The following is a 23074-nucleotide window of genomic DNA, read 5'->3' as shown; positions in this document are numbered from 1 at the left end:
CTGAAAGTTTTCGGGCTGTGATTGGTAGAATGCGGTAGGTTATCGACCTGAGGCTTGATGGAAAGCGGTTGCTTTTCGGTCTGGGGAAAAGAAGCATGCGGAAAGTCTTAGGTCGAAAGCCCGGTAGAATGAGGTAAGTTGTCGGCCTTGGGATAAGTATATTGCTGGAATAAAGTAACTGTGCACTATTTGATATTATTCCATTTTTTAACGCAAAAAGATAATAACATGATTTGTGGTGTTTTCCTTAATCACTTTTTAACTGTTGACAGGATAATATGGAAATCCTTATGATTTGACACTAGGCATCGTGGCACACCCTTGAAGAGATGTGGTGTCAAAAGTCAGTTCACAAATTCAGTATCGTGTGTGTTCACCATTGGCGCTGACGCGTACACGACACTAAGCGATTGAAGAAACCTTGGGAAATGTTGTTCCATGTCTGAACCAACGCTTGTCCCAATTCAACTAACGCCAATAGCTGATTCTGGGCTTGACGTAAACGTCGCTTCATTTCAACCCAAGCGGGTTCGATAAGGGACAGGTCCGAAGAAACAGCTGGCCATGGAGTACAGGAATGTTCTGCTGTCTCAGGAAATTTGTCACAACACGCGCGGGACAGGCCATATCCTGCTGAAGCGTGAAGTTACGTCTCTGTCCTTGAATGAATGGCTGCCAATTAGGCTCGATGATCTCATCCCTGTATCGCAGACCTGTCAGATCGACATCGACAATGGCAATGACAAGTTGTGTCCAACCATGAGATGTGATGCTCCCTCATACCATAACGCTACCGCAACCAAACTGTCGACGTTGAACAACACACGCGTCAGCATACCGATTTCCTCCTCTTATGTACGCCTTTACCCTACCACCTGAGCTGTCCAAATGAAGTCTCGAGTCGATAGGTGAACAAAAACACCATCCTTATCTTGTCTCCTGTACCGTTTGCTGTCTGCACCAGGCACCTTGTGGGAGACGTTGGAGCAAAATGGACGGTTTGCTGTCTGCACCAGGCACCTGTCGGTGACGTTGGAGCAAACTGGACGGTTTGCTGTCTGCACCAGGCACCTGTCGGTGACGTTGGAGCAAACTGGACGGTTTGCTGTCTGCACCAGGCACCTGTCGGTGACGTTGGAGCAAACTGGACGGTTTGCAGCCGTCGAGGCCAGATGTGGTGCTCCCTTAGTCGGCTCGGTACTTTCCTGGAACTGATTAATCAGTTGCTTCCAACTATTTGGAAGTAAGCCAGGAATGGTCCGACCAGTCAAACTGGCTGTCTGGAATCGATTCCTTAGATGGGTCAGCCGAATGTGGTTGTCTTGCTGACGTCTCCATAGAGACGGGATCGTGGTTCGATGGACACCAAAATGTCTGGCCAATTCATTTTGGGCCATTCCAGTCTCCAGCATACCCAATTTTCAATAGCAGGTGTATTAAGTTAAGGTGTCAAAAAGCATGCAAAAAGTAAGTTCAGGTAGGTTCATTGTGCACAAAGTGCACGTGCCACCCGCGATACGTGACATCAAACGTCATGCTACATGTGTATTTAGGGTTATTTTATGACATTTCAAATAACTTTTATTTTTTGCAGTTTTATGTTATGCACAGTTCCTTTTTTCCGATAGTATAGCATACGGTAGGTTTTCAGTCTTGGGATAAGTAGCATACGGTATATTTTCGGTCTGGGGATAAGTAGCATACGGTATATTTTCGGTCTGGGGATAAATAGCATACGGCAGGTCTTCGGTCTGGGGATAAGTAGCATACGGTAAGTTTTAGGTCTGGGGATAAGTAGCATACGGTAGGCCTTCGGTCTTGGGATATGTAGCATACGGTATATTTTCGGTCTGGGGATAAGTAGCATACGGTATATTTTCGGTCTGGGGATAAGTAGCATAGGGTATATTTTCGGTCTGGGGATAAGTAGCATACGGTAGGTCTTCGGTCTGGGGATAAGTAGCATACGGTAAGTTTTAGGTCAGGGATATGTAGCATACGGTAGGCATTCGGTCTTGGGATATGTAGCATAGGGTATATTTTCGGTCTGGGGATAAGTAGCATACGGTAGGCCTTCGGTCTGGGGATAAGTAGCATACAATAGGTATTCGGTCTAGGGATAAGTAGCATACGGTAGGTCTCTGGGGATAAGTAGCATACGGTAGGCCTTCGGTCTTGGGATATGTAGCATACGGTATTTGTCGGTCTAGGATAAGTAGCATACGGTATATTTTCAGTCTGGGGATAAGTAGCATACGGTATATTTTCGGTCTGGGGATAAATAGCATACGGTAGGCCTTCGGTCTATATTTACGGTATATTTTTCGGTAAGTAGCATACGGTATATTTTCGGTCTGGGGATATGTAGCATATATTTTCGGTCTGGGGATAAGTAGTCTAAGTAGCATACAATAGGTCGGTCTAGGGATAAGTAGCATACGGTAGGTTTTCAGTCTTGGGATATGTAGCATACGGTATATTTTCGGTCTGGGGATATGTAGCATACGGTAGGTCTTCGGTCTGGGGATAAGTAGCATACGGTAGGTTTTAGGTCTGGGGATATGTAGCATACGGTAGGTCTTCGGTCTGGGGATAAGTAGCATACGGTATATTTTCGGTCTTGGGATAAGTAGCATAGGGTATATTTTCGGTCTGGGGATAAGTAGCATACGGTAGGCCTTCGGTCTCGGGATAAGTAGCATACAGTAGGTATTCGGTCTAGGGATAAGTAGCATACGGTAGGTTTTCAGTCTTGGGATATGTAGCATAGGGTATATTTTCGGTCTGGGGATAAGTAGCATACGGTAGGTTTTAAGTCTTGGGATAAGTAGCATACGGTAGGTCTTCGGTCTCGGGATAAGTAGCATACGGTAGGTCTTCGGTCTGGGGATAAGTAGCATACAGTAGGCCTTCGGTCTGGGGATATGTAGCATACGGTAGGCCTTCGGTCTGGGGATAAGTAGCATACGGTAGGTTTTCGGTCTGGTAATATGCCGTAGGTTTGCAGTCTGAGGTTTGGTGGCAAGAGGAGGGTGTGGAGCTATGAAGCTTTCGATAGCTCTCTCTGCTTCAATAGGTTTGTCGTACCTGTATATTTGAGGAGATTACTTTTTCACTTAGCGCTGTTCTAGGTTTGAGAGCACGTCGAGTTCAAAAGCATGAAAAAACCCAGGTGATTTGTCTTCAAACTTGGGATGTTTCAGAATCGAATCGACGAAGCTTGAAAACAACGGCGAGGCGTTTTACATTTTGTATCAGATATTGCTTTTAGTGTGTCAATAAGCGCGTTGAAAATAATAAAGCTAAGACATTCAAAATCTACTCTATAATTTACGAAATAAAGTGTCTTTTCTATTTCTTCGTATGATATAATTATTAGCGTCCGAGCCTGTGTGTAAAAAGTGTTTTGAAAGGGCGACCCTGTCTCGGTACCATCACATTAATGAGCATTCGTTATGACAGGTCTTCGTCGTACACCAACCCGGAAACTCTAGTTACCTCTAGAACTAGCATCACGGATTTGTTACCATGGAAATATCTTATTAACGTAAACACCAAGATAAACGTTAATTGGTTTGATAGAAAAATCGTTATTACGAACTAAAGTTTAAAAACTAATTGCAGGTGAACCAGTAGCGAGAGTGAGGTAAGCCCGCTCTGTACATTACAGTCGTACACTAACCCCGTGCGTATTGATCTGTGAGAATCCATTAAGATATGAGAAACAGAATACGTGCATGTGTGGTTTCACATGCTTCGTGCATGAGTTGACGCTTCAGCTATGTGGAGATTGCGACTTCACAATAGAGGCAAATGCATTGTGCTTTCGCCAGGAGTCGAGCCAGTCCTTCACAGTACATTAAGCTGTAGACGAGCATTAGCCTTTATGTAAATCAGAGCAATGGAATTATTATCCTTGAAAGGACGCCAAATGACGTAATAAAAAGTTGATAGGAAAGGGTACTATACTATATTGGTTATATGAACCAAATTTAAAAGGTAGAAGTTCAAATACATCCACGATTTACTCCTTGCTGATGACATTAACAAAACGTTCACGGTACCAAGTAGATCTGAAATGGCGTTCAAATTCCATTAGGGTCTTTAACGGTATCAGTTTGGTGTTTTCAGCATGGCTTAAGTATTCTCGATTCCAACTGGCTATTCACCACGTGACCTAATGTGTCCCGACTTCAACATGGATGTTTGCACATCAACTTGCTCTTCCGGTACTGGTGTTTATGACTTAAAGTAGGTGTTGTTCTCAATTTGGTCTAAGTGTTCTCGACTTCAGTGAGGTGTTCTCGACATGGCCTTCGTGTTCTCGACTTCAGTGAGGTGTTCTCGACATGGCCTTCGTTTTCTCGACTTCAGTGAGGTGTTCTCTGTTCTCGACTTCAGTGAGGTGTTCTCGACATGGCCTTCGTGTTCTCGACTTCAGTGGTGTTCTCGACATGGCCTTCGGTGTTCTCGACATGGCCTTCGTGTTCTCGATTTCAGTCAGGTGTTCTCGACATGGCCTTCGTGTTCTCGACTTCAGTGAGGTGTTCTCGACATGGCCTTCGTGTTCTCGATTTCAGTCAGGTGTTCTCGACATGGCCTTCGTGTTCTCGACTTCAGTGAGGTGTTCTCGACATGGCCTTCGTGTTCTCGACTTCAGTGAGGTGTCCTCAACATGGCTTAATGCATAAGTATTTTCGTCATCAACTTGGTGTTGACACTTGGTGTGTGTGCACTCGAAATCTTGATTTCAGATAGATCCAAACGAACCTTCATTGTGGTAACTGAGAAAATATAAAATCCTCTGCCGGGCAAATGCAGAACATTAGCTTAGCTTGAAAAGTGTTTGGCTGTATTACACGAAGTATTTAAGCTTGAGGACTGAGAGTATCAATCTTGAGAGAGATGTAAGTCAGGGCAAGTAATGTTCTCATATGGATGAACCCTAAAATGATAAGATGTTGATATTTTCGCTTGTTAATCTGGAATAATTTAGATGGATACATGTATGTTCATCGTGGTATTAAGAAAATAACAACATTCTACAAACAATTTGGCAATTTCTTTGCGGATTGGAACACATCGACGAGAATAGATGATGATGATGATGATGATGATGGCGGCGATGATGATGATGATGATGATGATGGCGGCGATGATGATGCATCGTACTTCAAATGCTTTGCTGACTCGTTATAAAAGATATTTCAATAGGACAGGAGCTTCTAAAGGAATTTAACGCAATAACGCCACATGAATAACTTATTTTGAAAATTGCTACCTTATTGATATTCTATCCGTATAATGGTTCTATGATACAATATTCAGCTTTGCTTTTTCCACTTGTGTGGTTTCTCATAACTGGTACGATACCAGTAATACATAAGACGAAAGTGAGCAATTTGATCCCATTTCATATCGCTCTATTAGAAATCTAAATTCTTTGGAATACGTTTTCACGCTAAACTGACACAGTCCATAAATGTTAACCGACTATTATCGTCTACACAATAAAGATTCGCTAAAGGATATGTAACCACTGACAACAGCTTATTGAAGGCCTGATTACTCATAAATTATAACTACTAAAAGAAATCTATTGTGCGTTTATTGACTTTACCAAGCGTGTACACATTGAAAGCGGATTGTTTTTGCAAATTATTTAAAATTGGTATACTTGGAAATGTTACGCTACCAAAATGTAAATACAAGCATACACAATTCAAAACCGACTCTAGTCTGAGAACTGATCGTGAAATAGCGGAGCAACCAGTAGTTCAGGAGTACGTAAAGGTGAACAATTGTTCCCATAGCTTTTTTCCAATAAAATGAAATAGTCCTGAGCAACATTATAAAAGCGAAAGACAGAGAAGATATTGACTTTTCAGTAAGTAATATAACGTGTTATCCTGAAAACTATATTGCATGTAAATTATCAGATTTAACAGCTATTCAGAGCAGCGTTATAATGGCCTCCACGAGTTAGTTGAGTAATGAACCGTCGCTGGGTGTATCTCAGTGTATACTGTGTTGGGTACCCCTCCATATCCTGACCTGGAGATATTTTGCGGGCCCGAAATGATCCTTTTCATTGAAGGACAGCCTCCGTGGTGTAGTGGTAAGAACGTCAACCCGGAGAGCGGAAGGTCGCGGGTTCGATCTCCGGCCGCGTCATACCAAAAGACGTTAAAATATGGTACTTGTTGGTTCCTGTGCTGGCACTCGGCATTAATGGGTACAACAAGGACTGGTTGGCTCGGAGTCAGTATAATGTGTCTGAGTGGGGTATTCATGCTTACCTGCGGCATGGTATCTCAGTGAGCTAGCGCTATAAAATAAGCTTAAGTCTGGGCTAGTACAAGCAGCCGCACATACACATACACACGCATGCACGTCGTCATGAGCGAAATATTCAAGTACGACGTAAACCCCATGTCACCTCACCATGTCACCTTTTCTTTCACCAACAAACCCAATATCATCAACATCTTCCTCATCTGCAACACAACCAGCTATACGCATGAAAAAAGTATCGCAACATCTCTGATGTTTACCCCCACCTTCCATGTAGGTATTATATTCATTTCATAATTATGTTTATTTGTATGATTAGTTTTGACCCATCGGGTGCACCACACATCGAATCTGGATATGCAGATGCTACAATCGCTGGCGAGCATCACGTACAATACGTGTACCCGTCATTAGGCAAATATTAAGTGTCAATATTCTTTTCTTACAACTAGGAAAAGCAATCGATTTCGTTTTTGATAAGCAATTATTGGGCCTCCCTCCTCAACTGACAACTCCTAATAGTTGGGAAGTTATTGGTATGCGGAATGCTGACATGTCATTGGGGGCTATTGCAAGATATGTTGGTGTCATCCTTCAACTTCAACCAAATGGTCAGAAAGTATCCAGGTCTGCCACAAGTGACATCTCCTACATGTCTGTCAAACTGACCTTGTCACGGTCAGATAGAATCCAAGACAGGATTGTTGTACCACATTACGATGGCCATCCTCTGAACACAAAGCTAGTCTTCATGGACAATGCTAGGCCGCATCCTGCACCTGTCGTTGGTGATTGTTTACATCAAGAATCTGTAGCAACTTTACCTTGGCCTACCAGGAGCGCAGAACTCAATCACATAGAGTGTGGGACGTTATGTGTCGCAGAATACGAGAGAGACATCCTCCAGTACAAAATCTTGATGCATTGGAGCAAACCGTCCATCAAGAATACCACACAATGCCTGACATAATATTCAACGTCTGATACAGTCAGTTAGGTGGAGGGTCAGGGATGTTAAGGCAGTTGGCGGAGGCCACCGAGATATGGAACACTGTGCTCCGTTACTGATACTAATGTGATTCCTTGAAGATTGTATGTCAGAATCTTGAAAACTACCCCCGCTTCTTAACGTCATACAACCATAGTTATTAGCACAACAAAAAGAGTCATTTTTACCATCTTTGCTTCTCTAAATTAACTACAATGTTTGGTTCATAAAATGCCAATTTATCAGAGAGTAAGTTAAATTGAGGTTTGCATAAGTTCCTTTGCTATGTTTTTTGGTAACATATTGAAAACCAGGAAAAAATATGGGCTGTTGCTATATTTTTTCCATGTGTGTATAGTGGAGATGGCGTCCCTTTCTGATATCTACCCTGATATTCCTTTGTGCACCGAGACAATCGTTTGTAAGTAGAATGTTTTTGAAGTTGATATTCAATACCTTTTGAGATAACGTTTTCGATAAATCAGTTTGTGTAAACTAATCCCCGTACTCACGTGTTCTTGAATCGGGCAGGGAAATCAGTTTGGTGTCGTACAATGGAAGTACAATGATGTTTGGTGTCTTACAATGGCAGTACAGTGATGTGGGGAATCAATGAGACAGCAGCACTGTGACCTATAGCCAGAGGCCCCTGTCTTCTCAACGCCACATCCTTAGAAAGAGGAACCCTGATTATTGTTGACATGGCTTTTTGTAACACTCACTTAGCAGAGCTCTCTTCATTATAAAACTTCCCTGCAACAGAAATGTTCCGTTGTGGCAACAAAGCCCAATCTGTCCCTTCCTGTTTTCATACATGCTCAATACCCGTCTCATTTGCCTGCCTTGGTGTTGTATTCCGAATCAATGCCTGTACTGTCATACGTTTATGCCCACACAATCATCCAGCCTATATATCGGGTTAAGCAAAAATGCACTTTTCTTTCTAAACAGAACCTTTAGGAATACTTCCTTTAACACACTGCGGAGTTTTGAAGGCCATTTATGTTCTTAGTCCGTTGTAAGTAATGAGAGACACGGCCGCAGAGGCCATTAAGTAAAATCAATATTTAAACAAATCCTTTTTGACTTGAGACGTGTCTGATAGCATGCGTGTGCTGAGACTGTGTTTAGGATGGTTACCTATGCAGGATACGATTATAATAAGTACCTGCTATAAGATATTATCTTGTTGTTTTTTTTCCACAAAAGTAAAGATGCATTTTAGCTCACCCAACCAGCTAAGTTTATGTTGCATTCCTCTGTTATTCAGATGTGTCTTGTTGACTTTCCAACATCCGAAACAGAAAATATATGAATCTGAAACCAAAATTTATTCTTGGACTTTTGTCAACACCAGGTGGCACTGCGTAATAAACTGGGGATGTTTCACTGTTACAATAAAACCTGAATAATATACTGAATATGATGAGATAATTATGATATACTGAGCATAGGTTGCATTTCATCCTAATTGGCGGCCATCTAGGATTTTCTGCCACCAGGGTTCACTGCTTAGGTGGATCCATATCCAGAAATATTCGGAATGGTTTAATATGTAAATGTGCCAAGTTTGGTGCTTTTAACCCCAAGTGCACATTTTTTTGCCGTAACCGCCCACTAGTTCTTCTGTGTCCTCTAAATTGTTTCCCATAATTCCGATATTATACACACCTGTTCCTTTTTCTTTAATCAGATTAATCTTGGTTCAGCATTTGTAGCATACTGGTTCGTGTCACCACACTGTGAATATTGCCATGTGGAATAAACAAAGGTTATGTGGAAGGGGACATCTATTCCTTTCGCCGACAACTTTGACGAATTTGATAAATAAATTCTCAACTGTGCACTTTTAGATGAAAATATACATACCATAGGTACACTGCAGATTAAAGGTCCATACAAGGGTGCCGTTGTAAAAAGTGATCTTAGCGCTAAGGTGATCGTAACTCCGATACCTTAACATGGACTTACGACACTCGCACGCTAAGTTTGCTTTGTACAACGGCACCGTGATCTCAGTGGAGGTAACTTGGTCATCTAAGGATTTTTGCTACCATCTTTTTCGGATTGCTTCAACTCCGTTTCGAACACAGGTGCGTTTCTCACATCAGTGCCGCAATCAGATAAAACCCACTGGCATAATACAATTTTTATTCCTAATATATGATATTAATGACACGGAAACACACTCGGTTAATAATTTCTATATCACGTATATTTACCTTCAACATCGTCACTGAACAAGTATATCAGCCAACGTCGTGACCCAACTGCAAAACATCCTGATCAAGAACCTACAAGTTTGGTGTGTGTTTTAGCATGTGTAGATTTTTAAAAGCGTTTAAATTTCAATAGTACAGCGACATATGCCAGAAGACTTGTGACGGATGCCCAGCGAAATATGCTTTACGTCAGATAATCCACATATGGCAATTGATATGCACATTTGTGTTGAATTGACCAAATAATCCACAGATGGCAATTGATATGTACATTTGTGTGTTGAATTGACCAAATAATCCACAGATGGCAATTGATATGTACATTTGTGTTGAATTGGCTAAGGCAATGAACCTGACAGTACTGATATATTTATTACAGTAACTGTATTGTAATCATAACAATTGTTATCAAAACTATTTGCATTGTTATAATATCTTCACGAAATTTGAGAATTTATTAATTGAGTATTAATTTGAGGCACTGAAACAGTATGTGTGGTGGTCACAGTTGCAACATTAAACTTATATCTCTAAATGCCAAGTTTTTGTCATGCAAAAATAGAAACAGTAACAGCGAGAAACCAAAATTAAAGATAACTCATTATTTTTTCACGAACAAAAACAACTACTCGATCATCCATACAATTGTATGCTTCGTTAACTACTCGATCACTGTTCGATGACTTGTAACATTCTTCTCTCCACCGTGTTGTGATAGAGAGAAAACCCTCACTATAAAAGCTGTTTACGACATGTCAGCTGTATTTAGTATTGGATGTTTCTATGTGACTTCCGTGATTTCTGGAAGCCGTCACATCTATTGTGGGTCCTCGTTCACCTGTAATTACCCCGGAGTATTAATCAATATCACGATTAGTACCGCTGATACCTACATGCCCCTGGAGAATACCTGATAATTACTGAAAGTAGAGTCGATCATCCATACAGGCCCCCCTCCACAGGGGGTAGGGTAGGTAGGGGTCACCACTGTCCCGGGGGCGGGTAGGTTTAGTTTCTCAATGTCCCGGGGGACGGTAAATCAGATGGGAGAAATGCTGAACAGATTAGGAACAAAACACTGCTTGACATGACGACAAAATGGCCACCTAATGTACACAACGCTGGAGTCGGCGGAACCCTGGAACACGCAAGTCTGTCATTGCAATGAGGGACAGTGATTGCTGGCGTCATTAGCGATGTTGTATCAATGCCTGTTTTACATGAAGACCAACATTAGAACTGCTGATGTTGCTCGATGTATTTATGAGCAAAGTGATGCTGCCGATGATGATGTGTCTGAGATCTGTAGGTGATTACGTACATCAGAACATGCTCCAATAAACACACTTTTCCATATGTTCTGCTTTGCATGTATGAATAAATTACGGCTTGATAGAGTGTACACAACATTCTAACTATGTGAACAACTGTACAATCGGACTGTGAAAATGTGCAACTACCGCTGTCCGACTGTGGAAAATGTCCACTGTCTGACTGTTGACAACGATATGGCTCGTCCGCTGTTAGATGATGTATCATGTTATGTTTGGGTTCTGTCAACATATTCTTCTTTGCCTTCAGTTAAATTTCGATGTTATTTCGCTGTTATGTGTTCATATCGAATTCAGCCGAGAATTAAAATGTTTTACCACATTCTAATATTGCCAGAACACGTAGGCAGAGTAAGTCCGAGAAAGTCGGATGTAGTCACCAGTGACATAAACACATGCAGTCAGATGTAGTCATATATAGTCAGACACAGGCAGACATAAACGAACACAATCGCTGGCAGATACAGTCAGATGCAGTCATATATCGTCAGACACAGTCACATGAAATCAACTCTGCAAACGCAACAAAGCAATTGTAACTGGTCTTTAAAAGTACGCAGGGAAGATCTTGGCGTTATTTGATCAGTTATAAAATCAAAGCTGTACTCGAAATAACTGCTCAGTACTATAATTCGCGTTGTGTTCAACATGACTGATCTGTCAAAATCAAAGTTGTACTCGAAATAACTGCTCAGTACTATAATTCGCGTTGTGTTCAACATGACTGATGTGTTAAAATCAAAGTTGTACTCGAAATAACTGCTCAGTACTATAATTCGCGTTGTGTTCAACATGACTGATGTGTTAAAATCAAAGTTGTACTCGAAATAACTGCTCAGTACTATAATTCGCGTTGTGTTCAACATGACTGATGTGTAAAAATCAAAGTTGTACTCGAAATAACTGCTCAGTAACATAATTCGCGTTGTGTTCAACATGACTGATGTGTTAAAATCAAAGTTGTACTCGAAATAACTGCTCTTTAACATAATTCGCGTTGTGTTCAACATGACTGATCTGTTAAAATCAAAGTTGTACTCGAAATAACTGCTCAGTAATATAATTCGCGTTGTGTTCAACATGACTGATCTGTTAAAATCAAAGTTGTACTCGAAATAACTGCTCAGTAATATAATTCGCGTTTTGTTCAACATGACTGATGTGTTAAAATCAAAGTTGTACTCGAAATAACTGCTCAGAAACATAATTCGCGTTGTGTTCAAAATGACTGATCTGTTAGTTCTTCATGCTGTAGACGACATAGTTGCTCAGTTACATGCCTGATGTTGTCTTCAAGAACATGTCGTTCACGTTTCTTGTCACAATGGCTACATGTTGAAGTAACCTCTCTTCTGCATCTTTCAGCTACAACATGTCCACCGCTCCAACTCGACTCGTCTCTTGTGGCTGATGATAACGTCACTTCCGTCCCGGCTGGTGATGACGTCAACGTCACGTGTGAGATTGGCTTCACCTTGCCAGACGGACAGAAGATACAGACCCTCCACTGCCAGCCAAACATAACAGGCAATGCATCATGGGATGTGCCCTTACAAAGCTGTTCACGTACGTTGTCTGACTCCCAGTCATGTGAACACTGTCGAAAGTTACCAAAGGCAAATAAGATTTAAGAGGACAAAGACCATTTTAGGTTGAGCCCTATCCGGACTCAAACTCTGCTTCAGGTACGGGTACCTACTAGCCATCACACAAAGTTAGCTCTCTAAACCAATCAGCCACTACGACTTCCACAAAATTTAAGTCTGACAACCGGTAGTGAAGATCACGTACTTTGTGTCCGACTTCCATTTTGTTCAAACGGCGGTGAGTGAATCGGTTAGTGTGTTGGCTATTTTATTATTATTATTATTATAGGATATTTATATAGGCAACTAGTGCATGCTCAAGGCGCTGATATTTGGCTATAGTGTGTTGGCTATTAGGTTTCTGACTCAGAGTGTGGGTTCGAATCTTCACGCCAATGCCCCGGGTTCGATTCCTCACATAGGTACAGTGTGTGAAGCCCATTTATGGTGTTCCCCATCGTGATATTGCAGGAATATTGCTTAAAGCGGCCTAAAACCTGTTTTCACTCACTTGGTCATCGCTACAACCGCAGAGCGTCTTAGACAAAACTCGCCCACCAATCAACATTGCCCATACATTCCCCTTGTCTCAAGTGATGACTCGGCATTTATAACACTGAATGTTCAGAGTTACAGACAGACTTCTCCTCTATTTGGTGCCCATGTTTGGTCTAATTCTATACCGTGTAATAAATGGGTTGTGTCACAGTTGTCATAGTGCGTGTTTGTGTGTATATACTAAAGTACTAAATAGTGTTTAGTGTTTATGTATATGGTCGATTCCAACGAAAAGTGTACACAGCATGTTTGGGCCCATAACAATTTAGCATTACTATCTTCACTTATTTCGGGGTGCCCATCACATCGGCACAAGTGAGACGATTCGGGCCATATATACTCATGCCAATAATGGTTATCACCCCCCTGTTGCTGTTTCCACAGATGAACACATTAGTGAACGATATCCTAAGTTCAAGAGCAAAGGGCCATAAGGTATACGTGTACCACATCTGAACAGTTTCTGTGCTGCACACAAAATAACCGGTATTTGTAGGTAAATTTTAACTCCCAAATGTTACCTGCAAGTACCAACAACTGATCACATTCAAATAGATTGGTGGAATGACAACACGTGACATGACATCATAGATGAGACCAGACAACATGTTGCTGATTAGTAAGTGTATGTTACATTTTCTGTAAGAATGTTATGTAAATAAACCCATGTCACAATGACATAGGATGTATATGACACCTGTTACAACTAATCAACTTTAATTTTAGTGAGGTTTTAAGTCTTATTATTGTTAAAAAAGGCCTCAGACTGCAAGTGGAATTGGCATGGGGGCTCAAATTGGTAAGACATGGTGTCCCGCTGGGATTCGTCCCGGATGTGGCTCACGGTATTTGTACGTAACATGTATTCGTTGTTAACAAAATGAAATAGAGAACACAATACGCTACTATAACATAACCTATACTGAAGACAATTATTGCAGATCATAAATAAACTGATTAGGTCCGCAGTACTGCAAATTATCAGATTGAAATCGTTCCTTGGAATTTCAAATGGCTACATAACTGAACGTTCAATAAAAATGTTCCATTCAGGGATGCACTGTTCGTGGTTTAGACTTTATTATAGTGATATAATGAATTCTTCTCGATTGAAATGTCAGAAAACAAGTTGATCTTGTTGATAAAAGTAAAAGTTTGCATGATATCACGCGATAAACGGTAGATTTGTTGGTAACATGTGTATTCGTTGGTAACATTCCGTATTTGTAGGTAACATCAATCAGTGTGTTTGAAGTTGTAAGTCTTGTTCAGGGCTGTCACCGATCCACTTGCGAAAATAGGAGAATTGAGACTGTAGTAGAAGGAAGTTGCATGGGTTTAGTTATAGATTTGTGAAAGGTATGTCGTATTCGTAGGTAGCTCGTTTTTGTAGTCGAAATTTTCTAGTAAATGTCTATCTAATAGCAATTGTCATTGCAAAATATGGGTAATTAAAGCAGAGTTATAGTTCAGTAAGACGTATAATGTATTGATTGTTTTAGTGACATGTTTATCTGTACATAATGGTATATGGTATACGGTAATAGTTCAAACGTTTTAAACATTTGTGATGTGCTTTGAATACAAATGTCAGTTGAAACATTTGGTAAATAAAATTTCAGGTGTATTGATTTTAGTTCAATTTCTATATTTCTCATCAAACGTTTAGACTCACTAGTGTAGATATAGCCACTTTCTTCAGGCGACTGTTTTAAACTAAAGTTTGCAAAATATTCCATACTGTTTAAAGGAACTGTTTACACATGAACTGATGTATTGTAAAACAAATTCGTAACTTAGAAAACATTATTGTCATGAGTTCAATAAATGATAAAAATCAGTGAAAATTTGGCGAATTCTGAACAAAACTTTACACCAAAATGCAGCTGTTTACATGTACGATTTTTGCACATGCTTTTCAGCAATTTGATGCATGATCCTGGTGCAATTCATCTGCATAAGGTTTGCAGTTGGTATATATATAAAGAAAGTGATGCGAATACCGAGCGTACTGTTCGATGTTTTAATAAACCAGCTATGATTTAGTTTGACATATATAAACATTTATGAAATACAAGGAATTATGTGATATTTGTTACCGTCAAGTACACTATAGAACAAACTTTATGGTTAACAACTTCTTTTTATTCGTGAGTGCTCTCACGAATAAAAAGAAGTTGTTAACCATAAAGTTTGTTCTATATTGTACTTCCCAACTTCTAAAATGCCACTCAAAGAAGTCAAGTACATTGTTTTTATCTTCCACCGAAAATTTAGTTTTTGATGCATTTTCAAATTTGTTGTACTTACCGAAAGTTCTACCCGTTGTCTCTCAGATGAATAAGATAGATATGTAATAATGATTTGTTTGTGAAAAGAACGCTAAGTGGTGCTATCTCACTTACATCATACAAAGGTACCAAAATGGTTCTATTTTCGTAAAGCTTGAGGCTATAAAACATGAAAGAAACCATGATATGTCTTCAGAGTTTCTATAGTCATTAACATATTGTGCACGCAGAACAACAGTGAATTTGGAACAACATACAATCCATCTAGTCACAGGATATACAAGGTATGATGTTGGTATTTGTAGGTAATTCAGAAAATGAGCCTTCAACTTCACCGATCCACCAGCTTGTCACTTTTAGAGATTAGTGATGGCAACTGATTTTCATAAGAGGCAAATATGTTGATTTCACATTGGTAAAAAGAATTACAAGGTGCAAGCAATTCTGTTTTCGACCCCTTGTACCTAGCTGTGTACACCTTTCGTTGGAATCGACTATATATGTGTGGTTGTAGTTGTGTGTGTGTGGTTTTGTGTGTGTGTGCGTGCGTGCGTGCGTGCGTGCGTGCGTGCGTGTGTGTGTGTACGGGAGTTTGTGTCTTTGTGTTTGTGCACGTGTGCCTGTGTTCGGGAAAACTGGAGAACTGTGAAAATGAACCAAGAACATTCGCGCGTGTTTGTGTGTCCGAAATATCAACGCCAACTCGAACACTATTGTCTCGCGGACATTTAACATCGTAAAACGCACATAAGACCATGCAGCCATATGATTTCAACAGTATCTGTTCATGAGATACATTTGCATTAGGACACATTTGCAGTCGAGGGGCCGTATATGCGACGGCCTATCGTTATATTTGGAGTAGAAGTAAAGGTCAATAGATCGTGAATTGTATTTCTGTCGTTGATGTTTGTTATAGTTATTAGGGCCCCTTGCCTCCAGGCAGGAGACCTATTGTAATCGTTCGGATTATTATTATTATTATTATTATTTATTATTTCGCCGATTTTTGTACCAAACATAACTCCGTATCGCTTACAAAAAATCACACAGATGCGCACCGAGGTGTAGATATATGCCCCTTAAAAATCTCTAGGCTCTAGGCCCAATAGCAAAGGGGAGATAATTCAAAATTAATTCCAAAATGTCAAAGTTTGACAGCAAATATCTCAAGAACTAATTGTTCCTACACTTCTAAATCTCTTGTACAGACGTACAATCGAATTCCCAACAATTTTGCCTCACGGTTCAAGTCGTTAAAACGTACCGTTTGGCAGTTATTTTTGTTTTCAGTTTTGGCCATGTTTTTCAGCAGTTTTCTGAGTAGTTTGCTCCCAAACTGTGCAAATTCTGCCTGTGCCAGTATGGTAGATGCAGGCTTGGTGATTCCAGAACACTAATTGTTTTGACTTTAGACCCAAGAACAACTGAGATACAGCCTATTAAAAAAGGAACTATTACCTCTCCGGAACTTCTTAAAAGGAACATCACTCACGCGACCCCGGCTGTTTTTGGAAGATCCGCTCGCCTGTCAAAAACGTGTTCTGGCTCCGTTTTGGATGATGATTTCTAGCCCTCAGATACAATAGATAGAAGTAAAGCCGGGGAGCCCTCATCGTTGCCTGCAACTATATTATTGGAACTTGTCATTGTAATCGATTGTGTGGAATGATGCAGGCCAAAGAATGAAATCATAAGTGGATCGAAATATTTGTGACATGTAAAAATATTTGAATTCACTTTGCAGGATAGAGGCAGTTCCCGCCAGGTTGATTCAGTTCATACAAAACTCTGTTCTCATGTGTCACAACCTGGTTTAATACTTCAGCAATTATGACAGATCATAGATATGTCAATATGTCATATGATATGATTCGGCTCAAGATAAACAACTCATGCAGTAAATGTGCGTGTATATTTTACTCTGTAATCAATTACTGTTGGCAGTCGCTAGGTGCATGGCAAATGTTGACACCTAAGAATGCCTGGAATACACATGTCACCGATTTACAGGAATCCAGTTACCTGGTTACATCAATCAGCAACCAATCACCTTGTCTGATGGGTTAATGTATGGCACGGGGAACTATACCGGCCACAAAACTGCGTTGTTAAAATGTTTCTAAATTTGAAATTATGACAACAAAAGTGTCCCTCTAACCTATAAATAGGTAGATTTTGAGATATCAGCATGTTTAATGGCCATGGCATTGGCGTTACGAGTCCAAATATGGGGCAGGGGTCAAGCAACAATAACACAAACTCAATAACGGGTATGCTCACCAACACTTAGAACAGCATCGCCGACTTTATCAAATGGACATGAAAGCCTTGTGGGATGACTTGTCACATTCTCTGCAACACTTAGAACAGCATCGCCGACTTTATCAAATGGACATGAAAGCCTTGTGGGATGACTTGTCACATTCTCAGCAACTCTGTTCCCAAAATACGAACTTTATCTTGCTGATTTGATGCACGGCGTAAACGTCTATCCACACATATGTACTTTATTGGAGCGATCTGGTGAATGTACCGGCCAAGGCAGTACTTGAACGTGGTGTTGAAGGAAAGGCGTAGCGATCCTTACCATGTGAGGGTGGGAATTATCCTGTTGGAACGTCAATCCTGGGTCATGACGTTGGAGAAACGGAATTGACACTGGTCCAAAAATCTTATCTCAGTAGAAGGCGTACTCTGCATCCCAAACCTGTCTGACTGTTTTAAGACTAAAGGGGTTTTCTGACGGGCACTTATACCACAAAGCGATTCCTCTCCATGAAACCGGTTTCAGCATAACGGTTCCGGAGATGCCCGTCACTACGGGGAATGCTACTCTGGACTCGTCTGTCACAAGCAACAGTCCTCCAGCACTACCGAGGGTGACGAATATTATTATTTCGGCACCTCCTTTGATGACGTTGTCGATACAGGTGGTGTAGCGGGACGACGTGGCCGTATCCCGTAAGCGGTTCCTGACTGTGTCGGGGTGGATACGCCGAAGTCCTGGAATGATCTGAGCAGCGGCCACTGTAGTCTGGAACCTGTGCCGGAGATGGGTCGCCGGTTTCAATCTGGATGGCGTTGTGGGGGATAGGTGACTTCATTATTGTTCTGATAACAACAGTGCTGAAACGGTCTTGACGGCAGTGGAAATACGCAGTCGTAGCATGATATGCGGTTCATTAGCCGAGTCATTGTTTAAATGATCGAACGTCAAACAAGTATTCTTCTAAATCCTCTCAATTTATCGAGATGCACACACAAAAACATGTTGCAAGTACCTATGCCCTAACCACTGACGTCACGAAATGCATCACATGCATATGTGTTCAATATGTGTTCAATTTCATGTACACATATGCATCCTTATCCTTATGTTTCTATATTTGTGTACTCAAGTAGTTCCAATATTTATTTCGATTCGTTTCTTTTTGTGGCCAGTGTAAATAATAACATTTTGGTTCACACATCAATGGAAAACATATATCACTACGCAAGATAGATATGTAAGACTTCGAAAAGTTTCTGACAAAATGATAAATAGAATTCACACCTTGTATTTTTTAATGTGGGAAATATCAACCTCATCTCTCGTCCTTGCCAAATGCTTGACGAATAGCGAAGAACTAAGAATAACAAAATTTTCCTATATTAAAAACTCTCGTGATGAATCCTCTTTAGAGTGATATTAACAATTTTCCAAACAACCCATTTATATCCCAAACGGTGTGTGTCATCTGTTTACATTCATGTTGTTTGTTTTCAGCCGTGACGTGTACAGTTATCCCGGAAGTGACGAGTGCCCACGTCACGTACAGCTCGGTGACGTACAGAAGTGTCCTCTCTATAACGTGTGCTTCAGGAAGCTCACGGGACATCTACCCCTCCCGACTCAACCTGTCCTGCAACGCCACAGGGGACTGGGAGGTGCAGGACGTCAACACCACCATCCTTGACTGCCTATGTAACTGCACTGCTTCTACAACATCTGTCAACCATGTCCCTTGTTTAAAATGATCTTCACTAAACCATCTGTTGGAGGGTTAAAATGGGCCTATACTCCTGGACACCGCTATCTGGGCAATGTCCCTCAAAGCGATCTAAGCATTAAAACGATCATAACTGCCTCGAATTTCAGTTTCTGCAGTCAAAGCCGTTTTGCTTAACGATGACTCATTGTGAAGCCTTTTTCTGGTGTCCCCCGCCTTGATATTGCTGGAATATTGCTAAAAGCGGCGTAAAACTAAATTCAGGCATTCATTCACTATAGTCGCTTCTCTTTGTTGCATGTTTCTTACAGGTCTTGGTTCGAATCCAAAATCAGCACCCACGTTCATTAAGCTGTTTAAGACACACTACAAGCGTCGGCGGTCATTGTGATTATTCGTTTCCCTTAAAACCTTGAAATGTAGTGTATCTCTTTTGGCCTATTGTAAAGAACATGTTTGGTTTCTTGCTACTCTAATGGGCACTCAGTGTACACCTCGTGTGGTCGTAAGATAAGTGCATGACCAGGCAGTGTGCTTTGTCACCGGTTGGGATATTGCGACGGAAACCTTTTTACCTTTCAGTAATACACTGTTCAGAGTAGCGCCCCTTGGTCATGCAAGAATTCTCGGATAGCCGAATCGAAAAGTCGTATGAATTATCTTCACTGCCTTGTCCGCCCTATATTTACACACATACTAACCCCTACTCCTTACAGCTTTCCTCTCGCTCTGTCACCTAACTGTAGTACTGTTTAACGGCGTTAAACACAACAGAGTTACGACAATCCTGTTTTAGTGTGATTGTATTCTTGGCTGACCCGATTATTGTAGAACTTGTTTAATGGTCACAAAGTGTTTTTTCACTGATCCCGCATCTTCTCTCCTCTGCTAGATGGAAGAAACAGTTACGTGGGGTGCCTACAGCCCTTACCCGGCGTTCTGGACGTGTCCCTCCCAGCTGTTAGTAGCCACAGTCACTGTGTTCTCCACTGCAGGAATACTAACATGCTCTACAGTGGCTTTCAAGGAGGAGATTGCTACTGTGGAAACCTCACAGCGTTCGGCAACAACGTGAACAACTTCGACTGTAACACGACATGTGGATACAACGCCGACATCATGTGTGGAGGATCAGACGGAAGGATGAGCGTCTACATGACATTTGGTGAGTTACTTTCTCATTGTGAACAAGGTGCCGGCTCAGGGTTGCTCTGATCCCTGATAGAAGCACCTTCTGCTGTATCTGATAATACGCTGTATTGCGGAACTAACCCGGAAGCGTTCGCTGGACATGACTGATTACTTAAAGGCAGAGAACTGTATATTCTAAAATAAGCACAATACTCCAAGAATGACACAGGGACGTTGTAGCAAGACATGTGACAGTTACGTTGTAGCAAATATGTGACAGTGACGTTGTAGCATGACATGTGACAATGACGTTGTAGCATGGCATGTGGCAATGACGTTGTAGCTTGACATGTGACAGTGACGTTGTAGCATGGCATGTGACAGTGACGTTGCAGCATGACATGTGGCAATGACGTTGTAGCATGACATGTGGCAATGACGTTGTAGCATGACATGTGGCAATGACGTTGTAGCATGATATGTGGCAATGACGTTGTAGCTTGACATGTGACAGTGACGTTGTAGCATGGCATGTGACATGTGGCAGTGACGTTGTAGCATGACATGTGGCAATGACGTTGTAGCATGACAGCATGACATGACATGGCAATGACGTTGTAGCATGACATGTGGCAATGACGTTGTAGCATGATATGTGGCAATGACGTTGTAGCTGACGTGACATGTGACAGTGACGTTGTAGCATGTGCATGACGTTGTAGCATGGCATGTGGCAATGTTGTAGCATGACATGTGGCAGTGACGTTGTAGCATGACATGTGGCAATGACGTTGTAGCATGACATGTGGCAATGACGTTGTAGCATGACATGTGGCAATGACGTTGTAGCATGACATGTGACAGTGACGTTGTAGCATGACATGTGACAGTGACGTTGTAGCATGACATGTGACAGTGACGTTGTAGCATGACATGTGACGCATGACATGACAGTGACGTTGTAGCATGACATGTGTTGTAGCATGACATGTGACAGTGACGTTGTAACATGACATGTGACAGTGACGTTGTAGTTGTAGCATGACATGTGACAGTGACGTTGTAGCATGGCATGTGACAGTTCCTGTGTAGCATGTTACTCGTATTCATTAGCTTCCTTCGTGGGACAGGACTGTGACAGTGACGTAACATGTTACTACTATACAGTAGCTTCTAAAGCGAGACAAGCTAAGTGGCAGCATGTTTTGTGTTACAGTGTTTTGATAATATGGCTCAACATTAATTTCATTACAGATGGCTGCTACTCCATCACCAACTCGAGCGTCTTCGCGTCAGCATTTAAAACTACTGGTAGAAATTATGAAACATGTAAGGAATACTGTCGTGGACTTGATTTTCCTATTGCCATGGCAACTCGATCCTACCTATGCAAGTGCACTAACACAACGTCTGGTATCATTGCTGAGTCTATCCTAGAACCCACGTGTACTTTGTCTGTGAAACAACTCGGGGAATCATTCAACGCCGCCACAACCGTCCGTGTCTGGACCCTAGGTAAGTGATGGAGAGACGGCCAGTGTCCAGTTGGGACTGGTCCACTTTCATGTAGCGTTCATACAATGTGGCAGGTCGCGGGTTCGATCCCCGACCGCGTCATACCAAAAGACGTTAAAATATGGTACTTGTTGGTCCCTGCCTGGCGTTCGGCATTAATGGGTACAAATAGGACTGGTCGGCTCGGAGTCAGTATAATGTGTCTGAGTGGGGTATTCATGCTTCAGTGCGGCATGGTATCTCAGTGGGCTAGCACTATAAAACCAGCTTCAGTCTGGGCTAGTACAAGCAGCCGCACATACACATACACACGTATGCACGTCGTCATATGAGCGAAATATTCTCAAGCACGACGTTAAACCCAATTCCACCACCACCACCATCATACAATGTGGCACACTGTCTAGTGTTTGGTCAACGGTTTAGTGGTAGGTATTAAGGCTAGTGTCTTACCAAGTGTCTAGTGCATGTGTGGTCCAATGTCTAGTGCCTAGACCACCGTCTAGTGCCTGGTGGATGGTCCAGTGTCTGCCCCGCCGTCTACTTGTACACAAATAATTCAAATGGACGAAAAAATTCTGACTTGACCGTACGTTCCTGATTCAACCTTTCGACCTGATGATTCTGGAGATATTCATCACGTATATTTTGTTATGGATATTTAAAAAAATTAATATTACTCAACAGAGCGGGAGCCCCTGTTGGCCGACAGCTGCAACAGGCTCTACAAGAGTGGCATCTGCATGCATGGCGACTACTACATCTCCAACAACACCAAGACCTACTGCCGCTTTAATGGTAAACCCAAATACCATTTGTGTCACCTATTTTACGGACGTTTTATCCACAGAATCCATTAAGAAATAAAACTCAACATTAGAAAATACAACACTAGTATTAAACACAACATTAGAAAATATGAACATTGCATGAAGACGTTTTTCACATCAAAGAAAGCTCAGTATTACGATGATGCTCGTGAAATACAATTATCATAAGGCTAATCGCCCTTTAGAAATATAACATGATGAAGACTCCCAAGCTTCACTTAACATCACGAAGATGGTTATACTGACAGAACGAAGCACCTACAAATATGTCTACTGACAAATTTATAAGCCAGAATATCTACGTTTCTTTCGATCTTAAAAGACAATCACGCAATG

The 23074-nt window shown here is 41.4% G+C and overlaps 1 protein-coding gene across 1 annotated transcript in view; it reads left to right on the top strand.

The window, feature by feature from the left end:
* The window catches only part of LOC124278552, a 30671-nt gene that overhangs the window by 5408 nt on the left and 2189 nt on the right, over nt 1–23074 (top strand). The window contains exons 2-6 of the mRNA XM_046714280.1: nt 12201–12401; nt 19040–19237; nt 20155–20427; nt 21648–21908; nt 22596–22706. Of these exons, the coding sequence (XP_046570236.1) occupies nt 12201–12401; nt 19040–19237; nt 20155–20427; nt 21648–21908; nt 22596–22706 (1044 nt within the window). The remainder of the gene's footprint in view (nt 1–12200; nt 12402–19039; nt 19238–20154; nt 20428–21647; nt 21909–22595; nt 22707–23074) is intronic.

This window comes from Haliotis rubra, unplaced genomic scaffold, assembly GCF_003918875.1.
Source record: "Haliotis rubra isolate DU_JTF1 unplaced genomic scaffold, ASM391887v1 Scf24, whole genome shotgun sequence".
Taxonomy (NCBI): Eukaryota; Metazoa; Mollusca; class Gastropoda; order Lepetellida; family Haliotidae; genus Haliotis; species Haliotis rubra.
The sequence above is the reverse complement of the archived record's forward strand: the minus strand, read 5'-3'. Positions and strand labels throughout refer to the sequence as shown.